At 51.2% G+C, this 22,571-nt stretch overlaps 4 protein-coding genes and 1 non-coding gene across 5 annotated transcripts; 1 reads left to right on the plus strand and 4 right to left on the minus strand.

The window, feature by feature from the left end:
- Nucleotides 1-10,590: 10,590 nt before the first annotated feature.
- Nucleotides 10,591-11,554, minus strand: UHO2_07295 (uncharacterized protein; the record flags this gene model as incomplete). The annotated part of the gene is made up of 2 exons (XM_041560598.1): nt 10,591-10,788; nt 11,069-11,554. The coding sequence occupies 2 exons, from the start codon at nt 11,552-11,554 to the stop codon at nt 10,591-10,593; spliced, it is 684 nt and encodes a 227-aa protein (XP_041416532.1).
- Nucleotides 11,555-13,910: 2,356 nt separating this feature from the next.
- Nucleotides 13,911-14,032, minus strand: tRNA-Ser(AGA). Its single transcript has one exon. It is a non-coding gene; the product is annotated as a tRNA-Ser (tRNA).
- Nucleotides 14,033-14,267: 235 nt separating this feature from the next.
- UHO2_07296 (putative PPG1 - phosphoprotein phosphatase PPG catalytic chain) lies at nt 14,268-15,224 on the minus strand (the record flags this gene model as incomplete). Its single annotated transcript, XM_041560599.1, has 1 exon — nt 14,268-15,224. One exon carries the CDS (start codon nt 15,222-15,224, stop codon nt 14,268-14,270), a length of 957 nt encoding a protein of 318 aa, XP_041416533.1.
- A 1,090-nt stretch (nt 15,225-16,314) lies between these two features.
- UHO2_07297 (uncharacterized protein) lies at nt 16,315-20,883 on the minus strand (the record flags this gene model as incomplete). The annotated part of the gene is made up of 1 exon (XM_041560600.1): nt 16,315-20,883. The coding sequence occupies one exon, from the start codon at nt 20,881-20,883 to the stop codon at nt 16,315-16,317; it is 4,569 nt and encodes a 1,522-aa protein (XP_041416534.1).
- A 501-nt stretch (nt 20,884-21,384) lies between these two features.
- UHO2_07298 (uncharacterized protein) lies at nt 21,385-21,733 on the plus strand (the record flags this gene model as incomplete). Its single annotated transcript, XM_041560601.1, has 2 exons — nt 21,385-21,483; nt 21,587-21,733. The coding sequence occupies 2 exons, from the start codon at nt 21,385-21,387 to the stop codon at nt 21,731-21,733; spliced, it is 246 nt and encodes an 81-aa protein (XP_041416535.1).
- Nucleotides 21,734-22,571: the final 838 nt, after the last annotated feature.

Genomic DNA, 22,571 nt, shown 5'->3' on the forward strand with positions numbered 1-22,571 from the left:
TGGACACTCGTGTTGACGCCACCAACCTTATCACCAACACCATCAACCTCATTATCACCGACATCACCAATCTCATCACTAACACCATCAACCTCATCATCATCAACACTCACACCAGACCTTGGTGTCATCATAACATTGATATATTGATCGTGCCGAGCTACCCCTGAACGGAGTGTCCACAGAGGTCAGCCGAAACCTACGATAGTATATACAACGAACGCCACCTGCTGTCACTGCACAACTTGATAGTCACGATACCGAGACAATAGCTGTCACACAGTTTGATAGTCACCGAGTATCTCGACAGACCGACCTGGGTTTCAGGCGCGAGACCCCTGACATTAGAGTGGATCGTTCAAGCAGCTCCTCACGATCACCATGACGGACCCAGACCTCAACAATAAGCTCGATAGACTACTCACTCTATTGGAAGCACAGCTAGAGCTTACCAGACAGGGTCATCGAGAGGAACGATTACAACGAGCTCAACTGAGCAGGGAGGAGACAATGGACCTCTCTCACTCAGAAGACCAAGCAGGAGGAGGAGATGAGTCTATGATAGGAGACCCACATACTCCTACTCCAGCTCCACGACCAAGACGATCAGTCTCATTCAACCTGGATGAGCAGGAGGACATCAACTACGAGAAGTATGCTTCACCTACTGGGCCAAGATATGTCAAGACTAAGCTGGACCCCTACAGCAGGACTAGGACGGACCCTTACCCCCTGGACCACGAGGAGGATACCAGCATCATGGCAGAGCTTAACCGGTCAAAGCCCATTGCCACCCCCTTTCCAAAGTTCAATCCCCAAGACATGGAGATCTTCATTCTAGAAGCCGAAGCATGGTTTAAGTTCAACCAGGTGTATGAGCAGTCTAGGATGATCAATCACATGGGTGCTCAACTGGAAGGGACAGCAAGAGAGTGGTGGACCTCCAAGCTCCGTATTGATAGAGCTAGAGAAGGAAGGTTGTTCAATGATTGGCACTACTTCACAGAGCGACTGTCAGAGCAGTTCAACCCACGCAATGCTAGGATGGAGGCATACAACAAGCTGTTGGCTCTCAGACTCACAAGTGATACTCCTGGTGCCGCCACACGTCATGTAGAGCGGTTCAGAGACTTGGAAGGACAGGTCAACCTAGATGACAACGAGCTAGTGATTGATCTCTTCAGAGGTAGTCTCACTCGCAGCATACAGGAGAAGTTCGAGAGGAATCCACCTGGGAAGAGATGGGAGTGGTATCGAGAGGTTGAGGAGATCGATCGACAGAGGATGCTACTACAGCAGTCCTCGGCTAGACACTCACTCCCAAACGCCACATCACCTCCACTAAGAACTGGGTCTCGGCCAAATCAAAGTTCGATCCCCATCCGACAACCCACTCAAACTTATCCAGCTCGATCACCATCACAAGCAACTACACAAGCAACTATACAAAACCTAAACCGACCCCTTCCTCATCATCCCACCCAACCCTCGAAGCAAGGAAGCCCTGCTCCATCAGGTATCAACACCTGTCATGTATGCAAAGGTATTGGCCATTGGGCCAGAGACTGCCCCAGCAGGAGGGTAGACCCTCTTAGCTCTCGACCCATGGGACCAAAGGTTATGGTCACCACAGCAGACCCCTTCGAGGAGGCCACCGACTCAGGAGATGGCCACACAGGCAGCACTGAGATGGGTGACCCCGAGGCCATGGACCTCAGCTCATACCAGCAACCCATGGACCCCGATCACGAGGAGGAGCACGATGATGATGACGACGAGGGAAACGTCAGTGGGGTGATGCACTGATGGCATGCATTGCTCTACAAACCTCCTCGCCATCACTCTGTATATATCAAGATTGTCAAGTATGTTTCTCTACCAGTGGAGGCAAAGCAGTACTGGAGCTCTCTGGAATGGTTCAAGACCATCCTGCTCGGATACTAGCGGATACCGGTGCTGGTTTGTCCATAGTCTCAGATTCTTTCATTAGTAAGTACCAAATACCCACAAAACCCATAAAAACAAGATCGATCCATGGTGTCACCGGGCACCAACTCTCCATCAATAGTTCTGCGAGCATGCAGGTATCTATTGGTACACACAATCTGGGTGTGGTCGAAGCTTCAGTGGCCGACACTGCAGACTATGACCTCATCCTGGGGTTCACTGAGCTACGGAGGCTCAAACCCACCATACAATGGGATACGGGCCAGCTGGAGTTCAAGACTCAGGAGCAGGACCGACCCCCTAGGAGACCCCCTGAAGCAGCAAGAGCAGGGGACCTAACCATGAGGAGACCAACCCTCCATGGTAACGAGTTTGTCTCAGCAGAGCGCATACTACGAGCAGCTCTGGAAGATGGACCCATAGGGTTCATGCTGTTAGAGGAGCCACCATCATCACTTCCGGCCTTTGGTTTTGTACCTACAGGCGCAGACAAAGGAGTCGAGATGGAGGTGGAGGTAGATAAGGTGGTGACGGCTGCAGACATACCAAAGCCATACCAACACCTGCAAGATGTGTTTGATGAGGTGGAAGCAGACAAGCTGCCCCATCATACCGAGCATGATCTCCACCTCGAGTTGATAGAAGGAGGGAAGCCACCTCAAGGGCCCCTATACCTTAAGGGACCCAAGGAGATGTCCGAGTTGAGGAGATACTTGGATGAGAACCTCGAGAAGGGGTTCATAAGACCATCGAAGAGCCCGGCACGATCACCAGTGCTCTTCGTACCAAAGAAGGATGGAGGTCTCAGACTCTGTGTGGACTACAGAGGTCTCAACGAGATCACTGTCAAGAACAGGGCACCATTGCCCCTCATCGAGGAGCAGCTGTTCTTACTCAGGAAGGCAAGGATCTATACCAAGCTAGACCTTAGAGCAGCATACAACCTCATCCAGATTGCTAAAGGAGATGAATGGAAGACAGCTTTTGGCACTCAGTTGGGACTCTATGAGTACCTAGTGATGCCCTTTGGCCTAGCCAATGCTCTGGCTCACTTCCAGTCATTCATCAATGTCATCTTCTGAGACATCATTGGGATATATGTGGTAGTATACCTAGATGACTTCCTGATCTTCAGTGACACTGAAGAAGCACATGTGAAGCATGTCACTGAGGTCCTCACTTGCTTAAGAAGCAACAGGCTCTTTGCGAAGCTGTCGAAGTGTGAGTTCCACACCAAGACAGTTGAGTTCCTGGGGTACATCATCAAGCCAACGGGCATAGAGATGGACCCAGAAAAGGTGCGCACTGTCAAGGAGTGGCCAATGCCAGAGTCAATCCATGACATCCAGAGGTTCCTGGGTTTTGCCAACTTCTATCGAAGGTTCATAGCCCACTTTGCTCACATAGCCAAGCCCTTGACAGCACTGGTAAAGCCTATAGAATGGTTCAAGAAGTTCAAGCTACCAGAGGAGGCCCAACAGGCCTTCCACAAGCTCATCCAGGCCTTCACATCAGCAGGAGTGCTTCAGCACTTTGACTACCACCTTCCAACAAGGTTGGAGACTGATGCAAGTGACTTTGCTATAGCAGGAGTACTCAAGCAGGAGCATGAAGGACGATGGCATCCAGTGGCTTTCTACTCTAGGAAGATGTCTTCTGCCGAGAAGAACTATGAGATCCATGACAAGGAGCTCCTAGCTGTGGTCGCCTGCCTCACTCAGTGGCGACACATGCTAGCTGGACTACCGAACCAACTGGTCATCCTCACTGACCATGAAGCCCTCAAGTACTTCAAGTCACAGAGACGCATCACAGGTCGACAAGCTCGATGGGCAATACTACTAGCAGACTTCGACTTCATATTGCAGTATCGACCAGGAGACAAAGGTGGTGAACCCGATGCTCTCACCAGAAGGACAGACATGCAACCAGCCGGTGAAGAGCAGGATCACAATGTGAGGCAACTACTGCCTCCTCGAGTGTTCAAGGAGACAGCAGACCATGACTCGCTCCTAGTGGCCCCCATGATCTCGATGGAGTCCATAGCATCAAAAGGTCTCAAAGACCTGGTCAAGATCTTCCAGCCTTTAGACCAAGAGCTACAGGAGATACATAGGAAGAAGCCTTTCGAACTCAAGGATGACCTATGGTACAGTGGAGGAAGGTTGGTTATCCCCAAGGTGATCATGCCAGGGAGGACCAACAACCGACACTCAAGGAGTGCCAAAGAGGTAGATGGACAGTCTCTCTCTGTAGAGCATCTGCGATTCATGGTGATGACCCAATGCCATGATGGTATCACTGCTGGACACGTAGGAAGAGATGCTACCATCAAGGCAGCTCAACGACATTACTGGTGGCCAAACATGACAGCTTGGATTGCAGACTATGTAGCAAGTTGTCCTGTATGTGCTAGGTACAAAGCTCCTCGTCATCATCCATATGGTTTGCTACAGCCACTAGCAACCCCAGACAGGCCCTGGGGCTCCATATCCCTCGACTTCATTGAAGGACTACCACCATCAAAGAAGTATGACTCCAAGACCTATGACTCTATCCTAGTCATCGTCGACAGGTTAACCAAGTTTGCCATACTAGCTCCAACCCATAAGACAGTCACAGCCAAACAGACTGCAGTATTGCTATATGGACACATGGTTAGACTCTTCGGATATCCAGATCACATGGTCTCGGACCGAGGCAGGCAGTTCATATCAGGCGCATGGAAGGCATTTGCAGAGCAAATGGGTGTGAAGCACTCACTTAGCATGGCCTACCATCCTCAAACTGATGGTCAGACAGAGAGGGTCAATCAGGTCATCGAGCAGTACCTAAGGATGTACTGCAACTATGAGCAGAATGACTGGGCCGACCTGCTGGACACTGCAGCCTTCATATACAATAACATGGTCCACAACAGCATTGGTGTCTCACCATTCTTTGCATGCTATGGATGGAACCCCAAAGCTCATCCTGACATCCCTCGATGACTAGGAGTCAATGATCCAGGTCGCTTCGAGTACCTCATGGATGGAAAGGAGCGTTGCAAGTACCTCCAGGAGCAGATCAGAGAGGCACAACGTAGATCAGTAAACCAGTATAACAGGAAGCACAAGGACATCGAGTTTAAGGTGGGTGATATGGTCTATATCAACCGACGAAACTGGAAGACAAGGAGACCCACACCCAAGTTAGACACCCGGTTTGCAGGACCCTACCCAGTTCAGGAATGGGTAGGACGCCGAGCTTATCGAATCACATTGCCAGCAAACCTTAGGGTGCATGATGTGTTCCATGTCTCCATGCTCGAGCCAGCAAGAACAAGTTCTCTTCCTCAACGTGCTGAACAGCCCACCATACCATCACTTCCAGATGAGGACCTCGACTTCGAAGTCGAAGCACTCATCGACAAGCGTTCACACAATGGGACTACGGAGTACAAGGTGTTGTGGAGAGGGTACTCAGAGGAAACTGCTTCATGGGAACCAGTAGAGAACCTCAACTGTCCCGACCTCATCCAGGAGTATGAGGTGTCGGAGGGGGGACGAGTGAGTAGACAGAGTGGGGAGAGGAGGAGAGAACAGGAGGAGTAGAGAGAGGAAGAGAGAACAGGAGGAGTAGAGAGAGGAGGATGACGTTGAGAGAAGGAGGAAGGATGACGGGGACGATGTTGTCAAGGAAGAGGAGGAGTCAGCATGAACCAGACCAGAGCATGCCTCGACGGAGCTCGGCTCTTAAGAGGGGGGTAGTGTCATGGGCCTGGATGCTCAAGAAGCAGGAGGGTCACTGGTTCATATGGAAGGAGCACAGGTATCGAAGACCTAGTCAACACCAGTAGAGAGCATGGTCGTAGTGCAGTCTCCATGGAGACCATGGACTCCTATGGACTCACATGCAAAGGAGGGCCAAGCACAGCCACGAGGAGGACCAAGCTCAAGGAGCAGGCACAGCCACGAGGAGGACCAAGCTCAAGGAGCAGGCACAGCCACGAAGAGGACCAAGCTCAAGGAGCATGCAGATGGTTACCACTCAGGGGCTCGAGAGACAAGAGCCAAAGGAACTGTCTCTGATCAAAGGAGGAGGAGCAGTGTCGAAGGAGTCGACACCAGGTCATGAGGAGGAGGAGCAGTGTCGAAGGAGTCGACATCAGGTCATGAGGAGGAGGAGCTGTGTCGACCAAGAGGCACAGGGGTGCCAAGCAGGAGAGGCCCCTGAGCAGTACTCGATGAAGAAGGTACTCTATGGAGAGAGAGCAGGAGCAGCATCGCTGGCGATGCTGAGAAGAGGTATATAACCATGCTTTCTCATCATCATAGGTCGAGTGGATCCTCATCCACTCTACTCACCATACAACTAGTCAATACTTTAGAAACACAAGTACTCATTAGTTACAGTCAGCATAGCAGCAATCTATCAAGGTTGCTCCTCATCGTAGTGTGTGTGTTGTATCACCACTACCTGACGTCCGAAGGCGCCCATAGCAGGTTAGCGGTCCGGATATAGATAGAACCGAAGGCAGTAGTCCACTGCGGTCCGGGGATCACTTCAAGCATCAAGTCAACACACTGGACACTCGTGTTGACGCCACCAACCTTATCACCAACACCATCAACCTCATTATCACCGACATCACCAATCTCATCACTAACACCATCAACCTCATCATCATCAACACTCACACCAGACCTTGGTGTCATCATAACATTGATATTGATCGTGCCGAGCTACCCCTGAACGGAGTGTCCACAGAGGTCAGCCGAAACCTACGATAGTATATACAACGAACGCCACCTGCTGTCACTGCACAACTTGATAGTCACCGATACCGAGACAATAGCTGTCACACAGTTTGATAGTCACCGAGTATCTCGACAGACCGACCTGGGTTTCAGGCGCGAGACCCCTGACATATGACTCCATTCTTGTCATTGTCAACTGATTGACCAAGTTTGCCATTCTGGCCCCAACTCAGAAGACTGCCATGGTGAAACAGACTGCTGTGTTGCTTTGGGGACACCTGGTCAGGCACTTTGGATTCCCCAATCATATGGTCTTTGACTGAGGAAGACAGTTCATCTCAAAAGCATGGAAGGAGTTTGCTGAGAGCATGGGTGCTAAACATTCACTCAGCACAGCTTATCATCCACAGACTGATGGACAAACTGAGAGGGTCAATCAAGTGGTGGAGCAGTACCTATGGATGTATTGCAACTATGAGCAGGATGATTGGGCTGATCTGCTCAAAACAGCAGCATTTGTGTATAACAACACAGTCCACAACAGCATCAGAGTCTCCCTGTTCTTCTCATGTTATGGATGGAACCCAAAAGCCCATCCAGACATCCCTCAGTGACTAGGGGTGAATGACCCTGGTCACCTCAAGTACATGGTTGACAGAGAGGAGTGTTGCAAGTACCTCCAAGAACAGATCAGAGAGGCACAACATTGAACAGTGGAACAGTACAACCAGAAGCACAAGGACATCAAGTTCAAGGTTGGCAAATTGGTGTACATCAATTGCCAGAACTGGAAGACAAGGCAACCTATGCCAAAGCTGGATATCAGGTTTGCAGGACCTTACCCAGTCCAAGAATGAGTGGCCTGAAGAGCATATCAGATCACCTTGCCAGCAAACCTGAGGGTGCACAATGTGTTTCATGTGTCCATGCTCAAACTGGTGAGGACAAGCTCACTTCCACAAAGAACAGCACAACCAGTCATACCACCCTTACCAGATGAGGAGCTCAAGTTTGAAGTCGAGGCCCTCATTGGGAAGTGCACATGCAATTGAAGGGTAATGTCATGGGACCGGATGCACAGGAAGCAAGAAGAGTTGAAGTCATATGAAGAGGAGCACAGAGATCATGGGATTGGGCTAAGCGAGAGCTTAAGGCAGAGTTCACTGAGATTGGTAGTAGAAATGACTCTATGGCATAACTTGTCAGGATCAGCAGGAACAAGGTCATTACTACAGAGTTCAGTGGGAATGGTAATACCATGCTAAGTACAACAGACCTCATGAGAATTGGTTTGAGAGGCTCCTCTAACGCTGATATGGCAAGAGGAGGATACCAAACAATAGAGGGGACACCACCACCAGATGAAGTAGGGGCCTGGCACAACAATGAAGTTGGTGCCAGCAGGTGGGTGCCAATGTGACAGAGATGAGGCAGCAAGAGGTCCATCCATCCACAGGAGGCAAGGGAAGCAGTGCCAACAAGCAGCATCACAAGGTGGATGGGGAGGATAGGAGGGATGAGGAGGAGAAGCAGTGTTGCAGGTGATGCTGCAAGAAAGGTATATAACCATGTTCCCTGTCATAGTAAGTGAGTGGATCACCATCCACTCTACACCATATTTTACTAGTTATAGCTTTCATATAAGTATACTTAGTAGTCCATCAACAGTAGCAATTGTAAGACATTGCTCCTATTGTAGCGCATGTGTTGTATCACTGCTCATTGACATTGATCGACATCCCAAAGGCAGTTCATCCAGTGGTCCAGCTCTCTTGATCATTAGAACCAAAGGCAGTCATCCACTGCAGTCCAGGGATCACTTCAAGCACTCAGTTGACACACCAGACACTCATGTCAGTGCCCACAGCATTACTCACACCAGACCTTGGTGTCATTGCAATACATCTATCATTATTGATTGTGCTGAGCTACCTCTGGATGGAGTGTCCACAGTGATCAGTTGAAACCTGCAATAGCAAACCAACTATCACATATTAGAGTGAGAAAAGTCATAGAGGCCTTCTACAACAAATCTTGATCAAAATAATGATACACAAGACTTTATCACATAACTCGACAGGATCTGTAATAGAAGCAGTTCTACTACAGATATCAGGTTTCAGGCGCGAGACCTCTGACATCTTCCACTTGGTGTTCCGAAGTAATATTCCGCAATCTTGACCTAGAATCGCTTGATGACCTCGGGATGCGAAGGGGTGATGAAGGTGAAGAAAAGGGTTGGCTGTCGGAAGGTGTTGTGTGTCATGGGACCGGATGGATGTGCAGGAAGAACGGAACTCATATGAAGAGATCTGGTGCAACCATCATGGATCAGGCAAAAGTAGAGTTCCAACAGAGCCCAGCAAAATTGGTAGGAACAATGGTGCTATGACATAACCCATCATGATTGGTAGGAGTATGGGTCTTGTTACAGGAGTAGAATCAGCAGGAAAGTAGAGTTCTGACAGGGATTGGTAAGATTGGTAGGATCAATGACCCAATGACATAAATCATTGGGATCAGTAGGAACACAGGTCCTACTACAGGGGTCAGTAGAATCAGCAGGATCACATTTGCTACAACAGGCCTTGTGGGGATTGGTTTGAGAGAATCCTCTATCACCAATATGGCAAGGGGATGATGGAGAACATGGGGAGGTCGCCACTGTATGAAGCAGGGACCTTGCACAATGATGAAGTTGGTGCAGGCAGATGGGTGCTAGTGACAGGAGGGAGATGAAAGGGGGGTGGGTCGCCACTCAGATGAAGTGGGATCGGCCCCTGATGATGATTAACACGAGGGCCATCCATCCACAGGAAGAGAGGAAAGCAGTGCCAGTGAGCAGCAGCTCAGCATGGATGGGAAATGGAAGGAAGGACGAGGAGGAGACATAGGGCTGAGGGGTCTCACAGAACAGGAGCAGTGTCACAGGCAACACTATGAGGATGGTATATAACCATACTCCTTGTCATAACAAGTGAGTGAATTACCATCCACTCTACACCATAAACTAGTTATCACTTCGACATAAAGTATACATTAGTTTTTAGTCAGCACAGTTGCAATCACAAGTAGATTGCTTCCATCATAGCACATGTATTGTATCATTGCTCACTGACATCTGAAGGCAGTTCATAGAACCAGCAGTCTGGATAATGATCAACACTGAAGGCAGTTCATAGCAACCTGCAGTCCAGCTCATGATCATAGAACTGAAGGCAGTTGTCCACTGTGGTCCAGGGATCACCTCAAGCACTCAGTTGACACACTGGACACTCATGTTGGTGACATCACAATCTCAATCACACCAGACCTTGGTGTTAGTACCAGTTCATATCAGTTATTGATTGTGCCAAGCTACCTCTGGACAGAGTGTCCACAGCGGTCAGTCAAAACCTGCAATAGCAAACACATTACTACATCTTTGGGCAAGAAAAGCCATAGAGGCTTCTCTATGACATACCTCAATAGAAATCGTAATACACAACATGTTACCACATATCTCAGCAGGAATCATAATAGATGCATTCCTATTATAGATATCAGGTTTTAGGCACGAGACCTCTGACATTGTGGAGAGGCGAGTCGCATCTCCTGGAGGAAGACAATCTCAGCTTTGCCGAGAGGGGTGGATGGATTGTGTAGGGCTGCAAAGCAGGATGGATCATTAAGCATTGCACAATTCCAGGTGGCAATGAAAAGAGAGCTGGAAAGGAGGATATGATTAGGTGCCATAGTCGAGGGCATTGGTACCACAAGTACTTTCCTCCACTTGCTGAGTGACAGCAGTTGTATTGCCATCATCATGTGAGGTATTGGGGCAGACAGCAGCAATGTGCCCAGTACATAGACACTTGTGGCAGAGGCAACTGGGACAGTTTTTGAAAGTGTGGAAGTATTTCACTCAGCTCTTGCAAGATGGGCACCATTGTAAATGTCCAACATTGCTGAGCTTGCAGTCATTGGTGAGGATTTGTACATAACCAGGAATAGCATGGAGCCAAACTGGGTCAAGGCCTCCTTCATCTCCTGCTGGAGTGGTGATGAGGGCAATGTATACATTAGTATTGGCCAGAGGAGTGGGGTCATCATGGTAAGAGACCTGTCAAATCCAAACATCATGGACTTGGGTGTAGGTCTTGAGAGATTGAGCCACATAGCGAGTGGTGGTGGTTGGCACATTTGCTTGAGGAACATTGAGTATCTCGAGAGCAAGGGAATTGTGAGGGAGAGCTGCCCCAACAAGGACATGTTAAAGACTGGTCTGATTGAAGACCAAGGAGACCTCATTGAGAGCAACCAGGTGGTCACAAGGCACTGTAATCTCCATGAATGGCCAGTGCCATGAGGAAAATTAACAACACAGTTGGGTGTTGTAATACCCTTTGCTTGCATCTGTTGGCAGGCCTGGAGATGAAGAGAACCTCGGGCAATGTCTTCTTTGCAATTGAGGTTGAAATTTCGGATGATTGCCAGCATACAGTGCAAGGAGGCACTCTGGCTTGGTCAGACCGAGGAAGTGGGAGCTCTTCAAAGGGGACAATAGGTTTGTCAGAATGCTTTGCCAACCAAATGAGTCTACCAGTGAATATGGGCTGGAAGGCCCACTGGTCAGGCTCAGCCAGGTAGAGCTCTTCCATGGCCTCGTCAACTCCATCATTATGTTGTTCAGAAGAAGGGACAGAGGTGGATTCATTGGTGCCCTCTTGAGTAGTGGCGGGGATTTTGAGGGCAGCATTATCTTGAGCAGATAAGGTGGTGGAGGTGGTGGATGCATCAGCTGCAGGGGTCTGCATATCTGTGGAGGTGAGAACAGGTCCAGAGTTGGATGCATGGCGATGTTGATCACTGGAGTGGATAGGCAGCATTGAGTAAAGATGGAAAGGCACAAAAGGAGCTGGTGTGGTTGAGGAGTAGTGTGGGTGGTGAAGGGAGGATGGGGGCTACGACTGAAAAGAGGAGCCTTTATAGGTTGAAGTTGGCAAGGAGGACAGAGCTTTAGCCAGGCGAAAAGACGGAAGAGCGAACAAAGACAGTCGGCAGAAGAGGAGAAGGTAGTCACCCTCCAAACACATAAATACTACCACTTCACCATAGCATACGAGTGGATCCCCATCCACTCCACTCTTTGCTTTACTTACTCTAACTTAGTTATGTATCATTGCAATAGCAAGAAGCCTTTGCAATGACATCTCGAACGTGTGTGTTGTATCACCATCGGACATCAAAACTGTAGGTGGTGTTTCTCTCAACACCTGCGGTCCAGTTCCTCACTGTAGGCGAGGGCCTCAGTGGCTTAGCCGGATTTAGCCATAAAGTAGTAGAAGTGAGATGCTGAGTGAGCAAAACTGGCCCCAGGACGCACTTGTGGAATGCATGGGGCAGCAAGGGTGAGGAGTGGTTGTCATTGCGATCAAGGTCCCCAGAGACGTCACCGAAGGAGACAAGGATGGGTTGTATGGGTGGGTGGTGTTGATATAGATGCTGGTTTTGCACAGCAATGTGATACTGAGCTCCCCAACGTCGCTGAAGCAGCGAAACTTGCGAAAAAACGTGATGTCATGTGGTCAAGTGTGAGTTGTTTGAGACCGGATGGATCCGGTTGATGTCCTGGTGTTGTTTATGAGCCTTGAAGCCCATAAAGATATCAAAGCTGTTGGTTCTTGATATGCTGGGGTGTGCTAGAGTCCGCTGAGCATCCCTGTTGAGTTTGAAGAAAAGTTGTGTTGTCGAAATGTCAAGGTGATTAGAAACAATGCTTATTGACGGCCAGTTACACCATCTCGAAATTTTGAGTTATAGCATAACTCGGTCATTTTCTGATTGATCCTGTTCCAAAAAGTTGGAGGGGATGCCCCTCGACCGTCCGCGTTCCAAGGTTCCAGAGTTTGACAAGTTTGACGAGTTTTCCGGTTTTATATATATATCAGGCCCTATGGCCTAAGTTCAATTGCATCAGAGTGGAAAAGTAGATACAAAGAAAAAAAAAAAGTATGTACACACATAAAGGGAGGATCTCCTCGGCCATAGACGAACTCCTCAAAGAGTGCGCAGTCCGTCGACATTGGGTCCCTGTAAAGAGGTGGCTTCTCGGTGTTTGGGCAAGAGAGTCGGAGTCCAAAGCAACAGATCGTGACCGCTGAAGAGCAGGCCAATTGGTCAGGAACAAGGGGAAGGGGTATAGATGAGCGAGAGGGGCAGGGTGCGTTGGAGCAGTGGTCGTGAGGGTAGGTGATCTCGGTGAGGAGATCGGAGCATTGGAACCATGAAAGAGAACGAGAGAGTAGGTTGTACCGTTCTGGAGAGCGGAGCATTGAAACTATGATCATGAGAGTGAGTTACGTCGTTCTTGAGATTGTTTCAGTAGCAGGGTGTGCTCTAACCAGAGGCAGTCGTAGGGCAAAGGACCTGCCGTCGTGATCAGGAGCTGCCGTCGTGATTAGGCTCTCCAGAGCTGTTGCGAAGAGAGGTACGGAGCGAAAGAGGTGCTGGTTTTGCCTGATATTGCTATGCTGAGCTCCCCAGCGCCGCCAAGTGGCGAGGCTTGCGAAAGTCGCGGTTTCATTGAGTCGAGTTTGAGTCGTTTGCGGACGGATGGATGCAGACCTTGGAGTCTGCGGAGGTGTCGATGCTGTCGGATCTTGATGCGGTCGGGGTGCGCTGTGGTCAGCCAAGTGATCAGCGATGCTTGCGAAAGTCGAGGCCGAGCCGGTCGCAGATGGATGGATGGGTGGATGGATGGATGGATGGTTGTGGAGGTGGCGAAGGTGGCATTCGCTGTCCCTGGAGCTTGCAGAGGCGTCGATGCTGTCAGTGCTCAGCCCGTTGGGACCTGCTGAGTTGTCAGCAACACTTGCGAAGGGCGAGGTCAAGCCGGTTGCGGATAGGTGGATGGATGGATGGATGGATGGATGGATGGACGGGTGTGGATGTTGCGAAGGTGGCGTTCAAAGTCGTCGATGCTGTCGGTTCTTGGCGCAGTGGAGTGCGCGGTGGTCAGGTGAGTGTCCTCGTCAAGTTTGGTGGAGAGTTGTGATGACGAAAGGTCGAGGTGATCAGGAGCGACGCCTAATTATCGCCACTGACACCATCGTAAAAAAATTCGTTTTAGCATAACTCGTCCATTTTCTGATCGATCTTGCTCCAGAAAGTTGGAGGGGATGCCCCTCAGTCCTCCGCGTTCGAACGTTCCAGTTTCAGGGGTATTCCGTGGAAGAAAAAAAGCGACGCCTACAGGATTTGAACCTATGCTCCCAGAGGGAATGGCATTTTTTGTCGAGCAGATAATACTCTAGAATCGAAGAAGAGATTCTAGTGCCACGCGATAACCACTCCGCCAAAGCGCCTTTGATATGCTACCTTGCACAGGTAAGCTTATATAAATCCTTGTAACCATTACATAATTTTGTTGTCGAGTAACAGCAGCTCACCGTATCTGTTGCTCCCAGCACTCACACAACGACGACGGTGCAACATACTTTACAGCATTATCAGGACGTTTAGAGCTCTGGTTCGTATCACTACAGATCATCAAGCTTTGTTGTGTATCGGGATATGATTACCTCTTCCTTTGTCTTCGTGCTACAAAAAGTACTCCACAGCTTCATGTTTCCCATTCGCCGTGGGTCCGCCGTTCAAGTTGTGCTGATTCGGTCCATCCCTCTCGTTCTCGGGCGCAGCCTCGAAAGTGTTGAAATGCTTACTACCATCCGGGAAGACCTCTAATATACTGGCCATATTTCCACACCTGTAACAGTAATTCGGTGCACTCCAAACCGTTGACAATCTGTCGTCGTAGAGCACGCTGAAACCTTCCATGCACAACTGATGTGCTCGCAAGATATGGTTCATACCATTCCTATGTAAAAAGTGCTTCACCACCGAAGCGCCAAACGTATATCCCGCACCACGTGGAGAGATTGCAAACTCCTCTTTGTCCGGATCTGGATCTGACCAAACGAGGTCGGCCATTGGACCTTCATGTGGGATCTCCCTAAACCGATCGATGATCTTCACCTGATCTATATATTGTACCGATGGAGATAAGCCACCGTGAACACAAAAGATCTGATCATCAATCACCACCGACAGCGTTAAAAAGTCAAACATATCCGTGAAATACGTCCAAACGTTGGCAGAGCCGTATTTCCTTTGACATTCTGTATAGAACCCATATGTTTGTGTGACTGCTCTGGATTCGTGATTGCCTCGAATGAGCTGGACCCGATCTGGATACCGTAACTTGAGACATGTTAGGAGGGAGATGGTTTCGACGGAGAATAGACCTCGATCGACATAGTCGCCTAAGAAGAGGTAGTTGGTGTGTGGTGCGTAGCCACCGATGCGAAAGATCTCTATCAAGTCGTAGAATTGACCGTGAATGTCACCTACGACAGTGACAGGAGCGGAGATGTGAACGACGTTGGATTCTCTCATGAGGATCTCTTTTGTCTTTTCGCAGATCTCCTTGAGCAGGGCCTCGCCAAGGAGTTGCTTCTTGAGCAGCGTGGCGATGCACGCGTCCAGGTCGAACGCCATTGTGGTGAGGAGAAGTCAGCTCGATTAGAGCCAGTTTGGGCACGATTGTGCGGCTGAGAAAGAGCGTTGCTGGAGAGGACCGCAAGGAAGGCGGATATCGATGCTTTTGATGAAAAACGGTCGAGAGGATTCAAGTCTGACAGAAAAACGATCTGACGTCAAAGTCACTGAGAAAGCGGCCTTTGTGAACACTCTGTTGCGTACAATTTAGCTGGGCCGAGAATGATGCGACGATCGCAGCAAGATCAGAAGCGGTTCAGGTGCTGCCTCTTTGTCACTGTTCTTGACACGGAGCTGAGAATTGTTCAAGACCTTGCAAGTTCAAGAAGTGAGAGAAGGGCTACCTGTTGCCTCTATCGATGGTCGTTGAGATGCTACGTGTGCTGTCCGAATGCTGAGGGTATAGAGGACGAACACTGATGATGCGGACAGCCGGCCTTTGGAGGGCAAAGCTGAGTCGTGGAGCTGGGTTGACGGAACGGAGATGCCGAGTTGATACTGTTGCAAAGTTTCGAGTCGGAGATGTCGTCTGGTGGAGACGTCAGTACACTAATCGACGTCCTAAAGGGAGTTCAGACTCGAGCGAGCGCGCCGGCTCTTTCTCTCGAGGAGGTCTGAGAAGGTGTGGATGATGGTGGACGATCTAACGATCGTGGACGTGGAAGAAGTGATTCTAGTGGGAAGTGCGAAATGCGAAGTGTGGAGTCCATCATGATCTTCCAAAGCAACTCAAAAGCCGGGCAAATCAACAAATCTGTTAGACCGCATCAATCTTGGCCAAAACTAAACTGCTCAGCCTTCACCATCACTCGACACAACACACACCATACAAGCATGAATGAGAAGATGCTGAGTATTAGATGCAAAGCAGGTGTAATGACAAGTGGAAAGAGCAGCATGCTGCAAGGCATACGAAGAGCGAAGAGAGAGTCACAGAGTGAGGTGTGGAAACAGAATGAGCATACACAACGAAAAGACAGTAGTATTTCGAGCAGAAGCTCGGAACGGGTATGATGAAGAAAGTTCGGGATACTCAAGCACAAGGCAAGAGCACATCGAGGTTTTAAAGTCAAAGGAAGCGTTCGACGCATCACATCACATAGGCACTTGGAACGACACCAGTCTGGCCTTGGGTGTTCCTGGCCAGCCACCAGTGACGATCCTGGTCATCCAAGATCTCGATTGGCTCGCCCGCTGTGAGAGGCAACTCCGACTCGTGATTGGGTACAAAGTCGTATCTTGCATGAGCGGGGATGCCTTCCATCGGCGAGTCTTCTTGACCACCACCGTTAGCTGCTGCTGCTGCCTCGGCACCAGTGCCAGTCATGGCTAGGCCAGCTTCTGCGTCCGAGAAGCCACCATCGTCGGTATGGTACTGTGTGTGAGCGCTTTGGCCAGTGCGATCACCATCGCTGTGGTAATTGGACATGCCAGCCTCGTCACTCAAGTTTTGACCGTGCGAGTCTTGTAGACCGTGACGAGCTGTAGCAGCTCCAGCAGCACCTACGCCCGCGGCACCAACACCAGCCGCCGTACCGTTCTCGCCGAGCATAGCGTTCTCAGTAGCTGCGTTGAGCGTGGCCAGCAAGCTTGATGGTCGCTTCTTCTCACCCAGACCGAGCGAATCGTCACTGGCCGAGAGAGGTACATCTACGTCGCGCGACTCGGGTCGTCTCCTCGCAACGGCCCAGATCAAGCCAAGCAGCACCAAGAGGAAGACGATTCCAAGACCGATGGCGATCGAGATCAGGATAACAAGCCCAACAGCCAGGTGATGAAGGTTGGGGAAGCGTAGCACCTCCGTCGATCGGCTGAAGGCACGCACAATACCGGAGGACCCATCAAGGTTGGTGGCGAGCAAGAAAGGCGAATAGTTTTGACCGTCGAAAAAGACACTCGAAATGTTGCCGTAGTCCTGCGTTGTCAAAGCGCCACTAATCACGAGCAGACGGTTGTCCTCGAGAATAGGGTTGCTGGGATGCGCCTTTGAGATGGGAACGAATGTCAACTGCGAAATGCCTGTCGCCGGAAGAAACTGACCAGTGCCAACGGCTGTGTACTGGGTACCGTCCCACCTAACGAGGTATGGCGCGCTTCCATCGGCAGTACGGCCTGCGACAAAGATGGCATTGGCATTGAGATCGTCGACGCTAAGGGCTGTCGCTGGTCCAGGAATCTGGTTGGCGCCTCTACCAACGCTGCCCAAGGCGGCCCAGACTTGAGTGTCAAAGTTGTAGCTGGCGAGCGAGGCTTCAGCTCCGTTGACAGTCATGGATCCGGCCAAGATGAGCTGATTGGCCTTGCCACCGGCAAAGTCAATTGCGGAAATCTGGCCGCTGAGACCAGCGCTCAAAGGTAACCATCGCATGCCGTTGGTGTCCCAGAGACAAACGTTGAGACAAGGAAGCGAGCCAGCAGACGCAAAATCGCCGGAGACAATGAGCTGCGTGGTGTCAGGACGGTGGTTGATGGCGGTCACGGAGAGCACTTGGCCTGAGCTGGCAGTGAGAGGAGCGCTATTGGTGACCCAGCTGCCCTTCTTGAGGTCGTAGGCTTCAAAGCCGCCATCACCACCGACATAGAGCATGTCGGCGTCGACGAGCAACGAGCGAATCGCCGACACAGCTGGGCGGTTGGCTGAGGTGGATCGTTCAGGGAAGGCAGAGGCGGTGTTTCTCGAGTCGTCGTAGAAAGCGAGGTTGCGGATGCCAGTGGTGGTGGTGAAGTTGCCGCCGAGGATGTTGACGAAGGAGCCGTCGTCTCTTTGCCAAAAGGCGCTGGCTAGGATCTCGTTCTGGCCGCTCGACACGAGCGAGGCGGGCAACATGATGTCTGCACGCTTGGTCAATGATGGCACGTGCGCTGAGGCAGCGTCAGCATCGTTGCCGCTCAAAGGCGATCGCGGGAGCAATGAACGCAACTTGGAGCCAAAGCCAGCGCCGTTGCCTCGCTTCTGCAGAACCTGCTGTTCGTTCCGTCTCTGCTGTTGCTCTCGCTGCTGCTGTTGGAAGTTGCGCCTGCGTGCAAGGCTAGCCGACGAGATTGCAGAAGCAGAAGAGCCAGCAGGCGTAGCGAACTGGAAGTTGAGCGACTCGATGACGGGCAAGTTGCCGTTCTTGTCTGGAGCATGCATCTGTGCAGCGCCAGACGCCGACTGGAGGCTCAAAGCACGAACACTTCCGGCCAAGAAGCTCTGCTGGGATGAAGAGGCAAAGTCGGCAAAGGCAGCTGTCATCTCTGCCGAGACGAAACTGGCCTGAGTCTGCCAACCGTTGGAAGTCGAGTTCCACACCGCGTAACCACCTGACTGACCGGTTCCGTTGACCGTCTCGAAAGCACCTGCAACCAGCAACGCGTCTGGACCAAGCGGGTAGATGGCCGAGACAGCGCCGTCGGGCCCTCCACTGACTGCTGACCATGCGTTGGCATCGGGATCGTAGCGGGCAAAGTACGAGGCTGAGACCGAGTTGTCGGCGGTACCGGTGAAACTGCCTCCGACGAAGAGTTCATTCCCAAGTCCTGCCAGCGCCTCAAGAGGACCGTTGAGGCCTCCGTTGGCGATGGCGATGGGAGTCCTGCCATCGGATCCTGAGTCGAAGCCTGCAATGTTGGCAAAAGTGACATTGCCGTGCGACCTGAAGGATCCACCGACGAAGGTGCGCGAGCCCACGGATGCAATGGCCTGAACAGCATTGTCGCTGGCGTTGCTGCGCACTCCGCTGGCAAAGAGCGTGGCGGAAAAGACATCAAGAGCGGTCATGGTGGTGTTGGGCAAGACGCCAGTGCCGTTGCTCTGCAGGGCAGTGACAGCAGGGTCAAAGAGGTTGTACTCGAGCACGCCAAAGCCTGATGATCGACCCATCTGGTTAGTCTCGTTGCTGTCACGCAGCAAGAAGCTGACCTTGTCGGCAATGACGGTAAAGTCACCTCCACCGGAGGGTGCTGGAGCATCGGATGGAATCGAGAGAATTACAGTGGGCTGGAAGCCTGTAGCGGCCTTGTTGACTTCTCCGCTGTAGATCTGGACGACACGGTCCTGCTCGTTGGTCTGCGAGACTCGGGTCAGATTGCCCTGCGAACCTTCAACAGCAAAGACGTTGGCGTTGACATCCGTGCGTTGTCCGCACTGCCCGCTGGCCTGGCATCCTGGCACAAACATGTTGATGGTGTAGTTGCCGTTGACAGGAACGTCGACAGCGAAAGTGACAGTGGCAGATGACGCGGCGGACTGAAGGTTGCTGTACGAGTCGGTGTAGGCGAGAACAGGCTCGGTTGTGCCGGCGAGCGTGTTGATGGTGCTTGTGTACCAGCCGCCTTCGTTGGTGGAGGACGAGTCGGTACCGTTGACACCGCTCTGATCCGAGTCACAGGCTCCACGGTTGAGGGCGTTGTAAGCGTAGGCCCATCCACCTTCGGAGAGCAGCTCGAGAACGTGCAGACCAGCTCCAGTGCCGTAGTAGGACGACGCGGTGAACTGAACACCGGTCAGGGCCTTTACGCCGCCCGGTGCATTGTTCGCAGGCGTGTCCGCGATGAGGAAATCTTGATATGGCAAGGCGGCGTCATGGGCGAGGGGACAGTTGTTGGTGCAAGTTGCGTTCTGGCCGGTAGCTGGATCGAGGTAGATTAACTCGAGCTCTGTGTTGTCGGGGATGGAGACGATAGCAAACGTGCGTGTACCACGGCCATCGACGAAAGTGTTGCCGAGTCGGATGGCGCGCACGTTGAGAGCACGGAAAGCACGGACGGTGAGACGACCTTCGGCACCATCTTCGAAGAGATACGAGTTGCCGTTGCCGTCGGGACCTTGAGGACAGAGGGTCTGAGCCGGGTTGTCGAAGCCGGCATCTCTGGAGCTGGGACCGCCGACAAACTCGACTTGACCCAGCGAGATGGGCGTCAGAGCGGATGTCAGGGCTGAGGCAGATGTGTTGGTTCCAGAGCTGACGCCGTTGGCGCCCATTGAGGCAAAGCGAGTGTCGAAGCGACCTCCGAATCGGATTAGCGAAGAGTTGCCTCCGGCTGTGATAGTGTTGACGGTGCCATCAAGACCGCCAAAGTCGACTGGGTTCCACCTTGATGCTGCTACGTCCCACTGAGCTACGTTCCCAAGGTAGCGATCGGTCTTGCCGTTGTTGGGACCAGAAAAGGAGCCACCGACGATGAGCTGCTGGTGTTCATTGTCGCAGTAGACGGCTTGCACGGTGCCATCAAGACCTCCAGCCATGTCGCTGAAAGTTTTCGTGGTAGGATTGTAGGAGGCAATGTTGCTGACAGATGTGCCACCTATCGAGAAGAAGTTGCCGGCTACAAAGACGGTATTGGGAGAAGACTGCATCTGGCAAATGGCACGGATGGTGCCGCCCTCTTCTGTGGCGGTGATGAAAGTGACGGTGCCATTGCTAGCACGGGAGAGGAGAGAAGATGCAACTGGGTCATAAGTGGCATTCGGACTTGTTGAAGAGCCGGTCTGATTCCAGAGCTCGATACCGGCGAAAGAGCCTGCAATGCTGACAGCACCTAGAAGGTCAAAGTCGATGCTGGGAAAGTTGGCGATGGATGCAGATGCTAGCGGAAGGGCGGCCGTGAGAAGGAGGGCTGATTTGGAGACTGCACGTGCCAGACGCCGTGATGTTGATGACGAATGACGATTCGACATGGTGGCCGAAGAAGGGGAAGAAAGTGGCTCCAGCATGATTGATCAGATGTGCTGTTGTGCTCTGGGATCTAAAGGAAGAGCAGTGGCCGGTGTTGCCAAGGCTGAACGGGAGTGAGCGGGTCAATGGCGTGCGGACCAAAGCATTACAAGTGCGGTGTGGTTACTGCTCTTTCTCAAAAATTCGCTGGATGCTGAGGCTGACAGCCGTCTTTCAGATTGAATCTTGTTAAAGTGCGAAGGTCAAAAGAGTGTAAAACGGCCAAAACAGAGCAAAGTGTTTGGATAGAAGAAGCGAAATGGCTTCTCAGCAAGAGCGGAAGAGGATCGATGAGGGCGAATGGTGAATGCAAAGATGAAGCTTGAGTCGAACCTCGGACCGAAACCGAAGTGGGATGATGCAGGTAGGCGATCGTGAGGCGAGTAGGATAGGTCGGGCCACAAAGAAGGAGTCGAGACGGAAGACGATAAAGATGGGGAGGTCGACAAGGGAAGGTAGTGATGATGGTGATGATGATGGAGAGACAAAGCTTTGAGATTGTCAACCGGACGAGAATCGTCAACTCTGGAGACCCATCCACAGTTGCCTGGGATTTGGCTACAGTAAGTATGTGACAGCAAAAAAGCGCGACTCTGGAACCTCGAGAGAAACCAACAGGCTCGCTTAAAAATAAATAATAAAATAATAATAATAAAACTGGCACAGCAGAGCACAGCAGAGCACAGCAGAGCACAGCAGAGCACAGCAACGCAAGTGTGGCCAACATTTTCGCCTAGTTTCCAGCCAGGGACACTCTTTTTCAGCACGTTGGAGCAGCAGTACGACTGTAAGGCTCGTCATTTGCTTCGATGATCTTGTGGGCTGAGCTTCGAAATGAAGGTACACGCAGCAATGGCTGAAGCTACACGCACGCACAAGTCGTACGCGCTTGTGCAACACGAGCACACAGCAAACGCACTTGATCCTCTCAGCCGAAATTAAAGCGTACGTTCGCTGTCTTTCCAGCTATGCTACAACCCACCTTGAGCTCTTCCCTTTGATCACCTTTCTACAACATTCGACTGTGAACCAGATGGCCAATGCTTGACGGAAGATCGGAACACCATACACGGACAGGCTGCAAAACAGAACGTTGGCCGGAGAATGAGACGATACAAATCCTGCCAAGCGCTCCTTCTTGGACAATGGCAGGCTCACAACTCGCATACAGGACAGACAGCGGAAGGACTTGATCTCGGTTGTAGTCGAGTTCTTTTGTTGTCGCAGAAGCGCAAGTGAGCGAGCGTCGATGGAAGTATTCCTTGCATGTTACACACAGGGGCCCGACGCTCTAGTTATGGTCAAAACACTGTCGAAGAGCCACACTTAAAAACAAGCTGGTCTTTCAGGGTCTCTGCTTTTTTGCTCAACCTACGCGCCGAGACCAACACGCGAATTGCATTCAAGAAAGCTTTGCAGCAAGCGAGAAATTCGAATGAGTTCGACCATGTGCCTCGACCTCGACTGTTAGAGCGCAATCAGCTAGCAGACTGAGCCGACGAAAGATTCCGTGCGGAAATGGAAGCATAAAAAAAGAAAGAAAAAAAAAAAAAAAAAAAAAAGGTCGATCACCATGGTTAGTGCGAATCGGGAAGCTCGATGGCAATTGGAAATCAAGATGCACTCTCTGGCTGGTCGCGAGTTTGAGGAT

Source organism: Ustilago hordei (assembly GCF_900519145.1).
Source record: "Ustilago hordei strain Uho2 genome assembly, contig: UHO2_contig_26, whole genome shotgun sequence".
NCBI classification, from domain to species: Eukaryota; Fungi; Basidiomycota; class Ustilaginomycetes; order Ustilaginales; family Ustilaginaceae; genus Ustilago; species Ustilago hordei.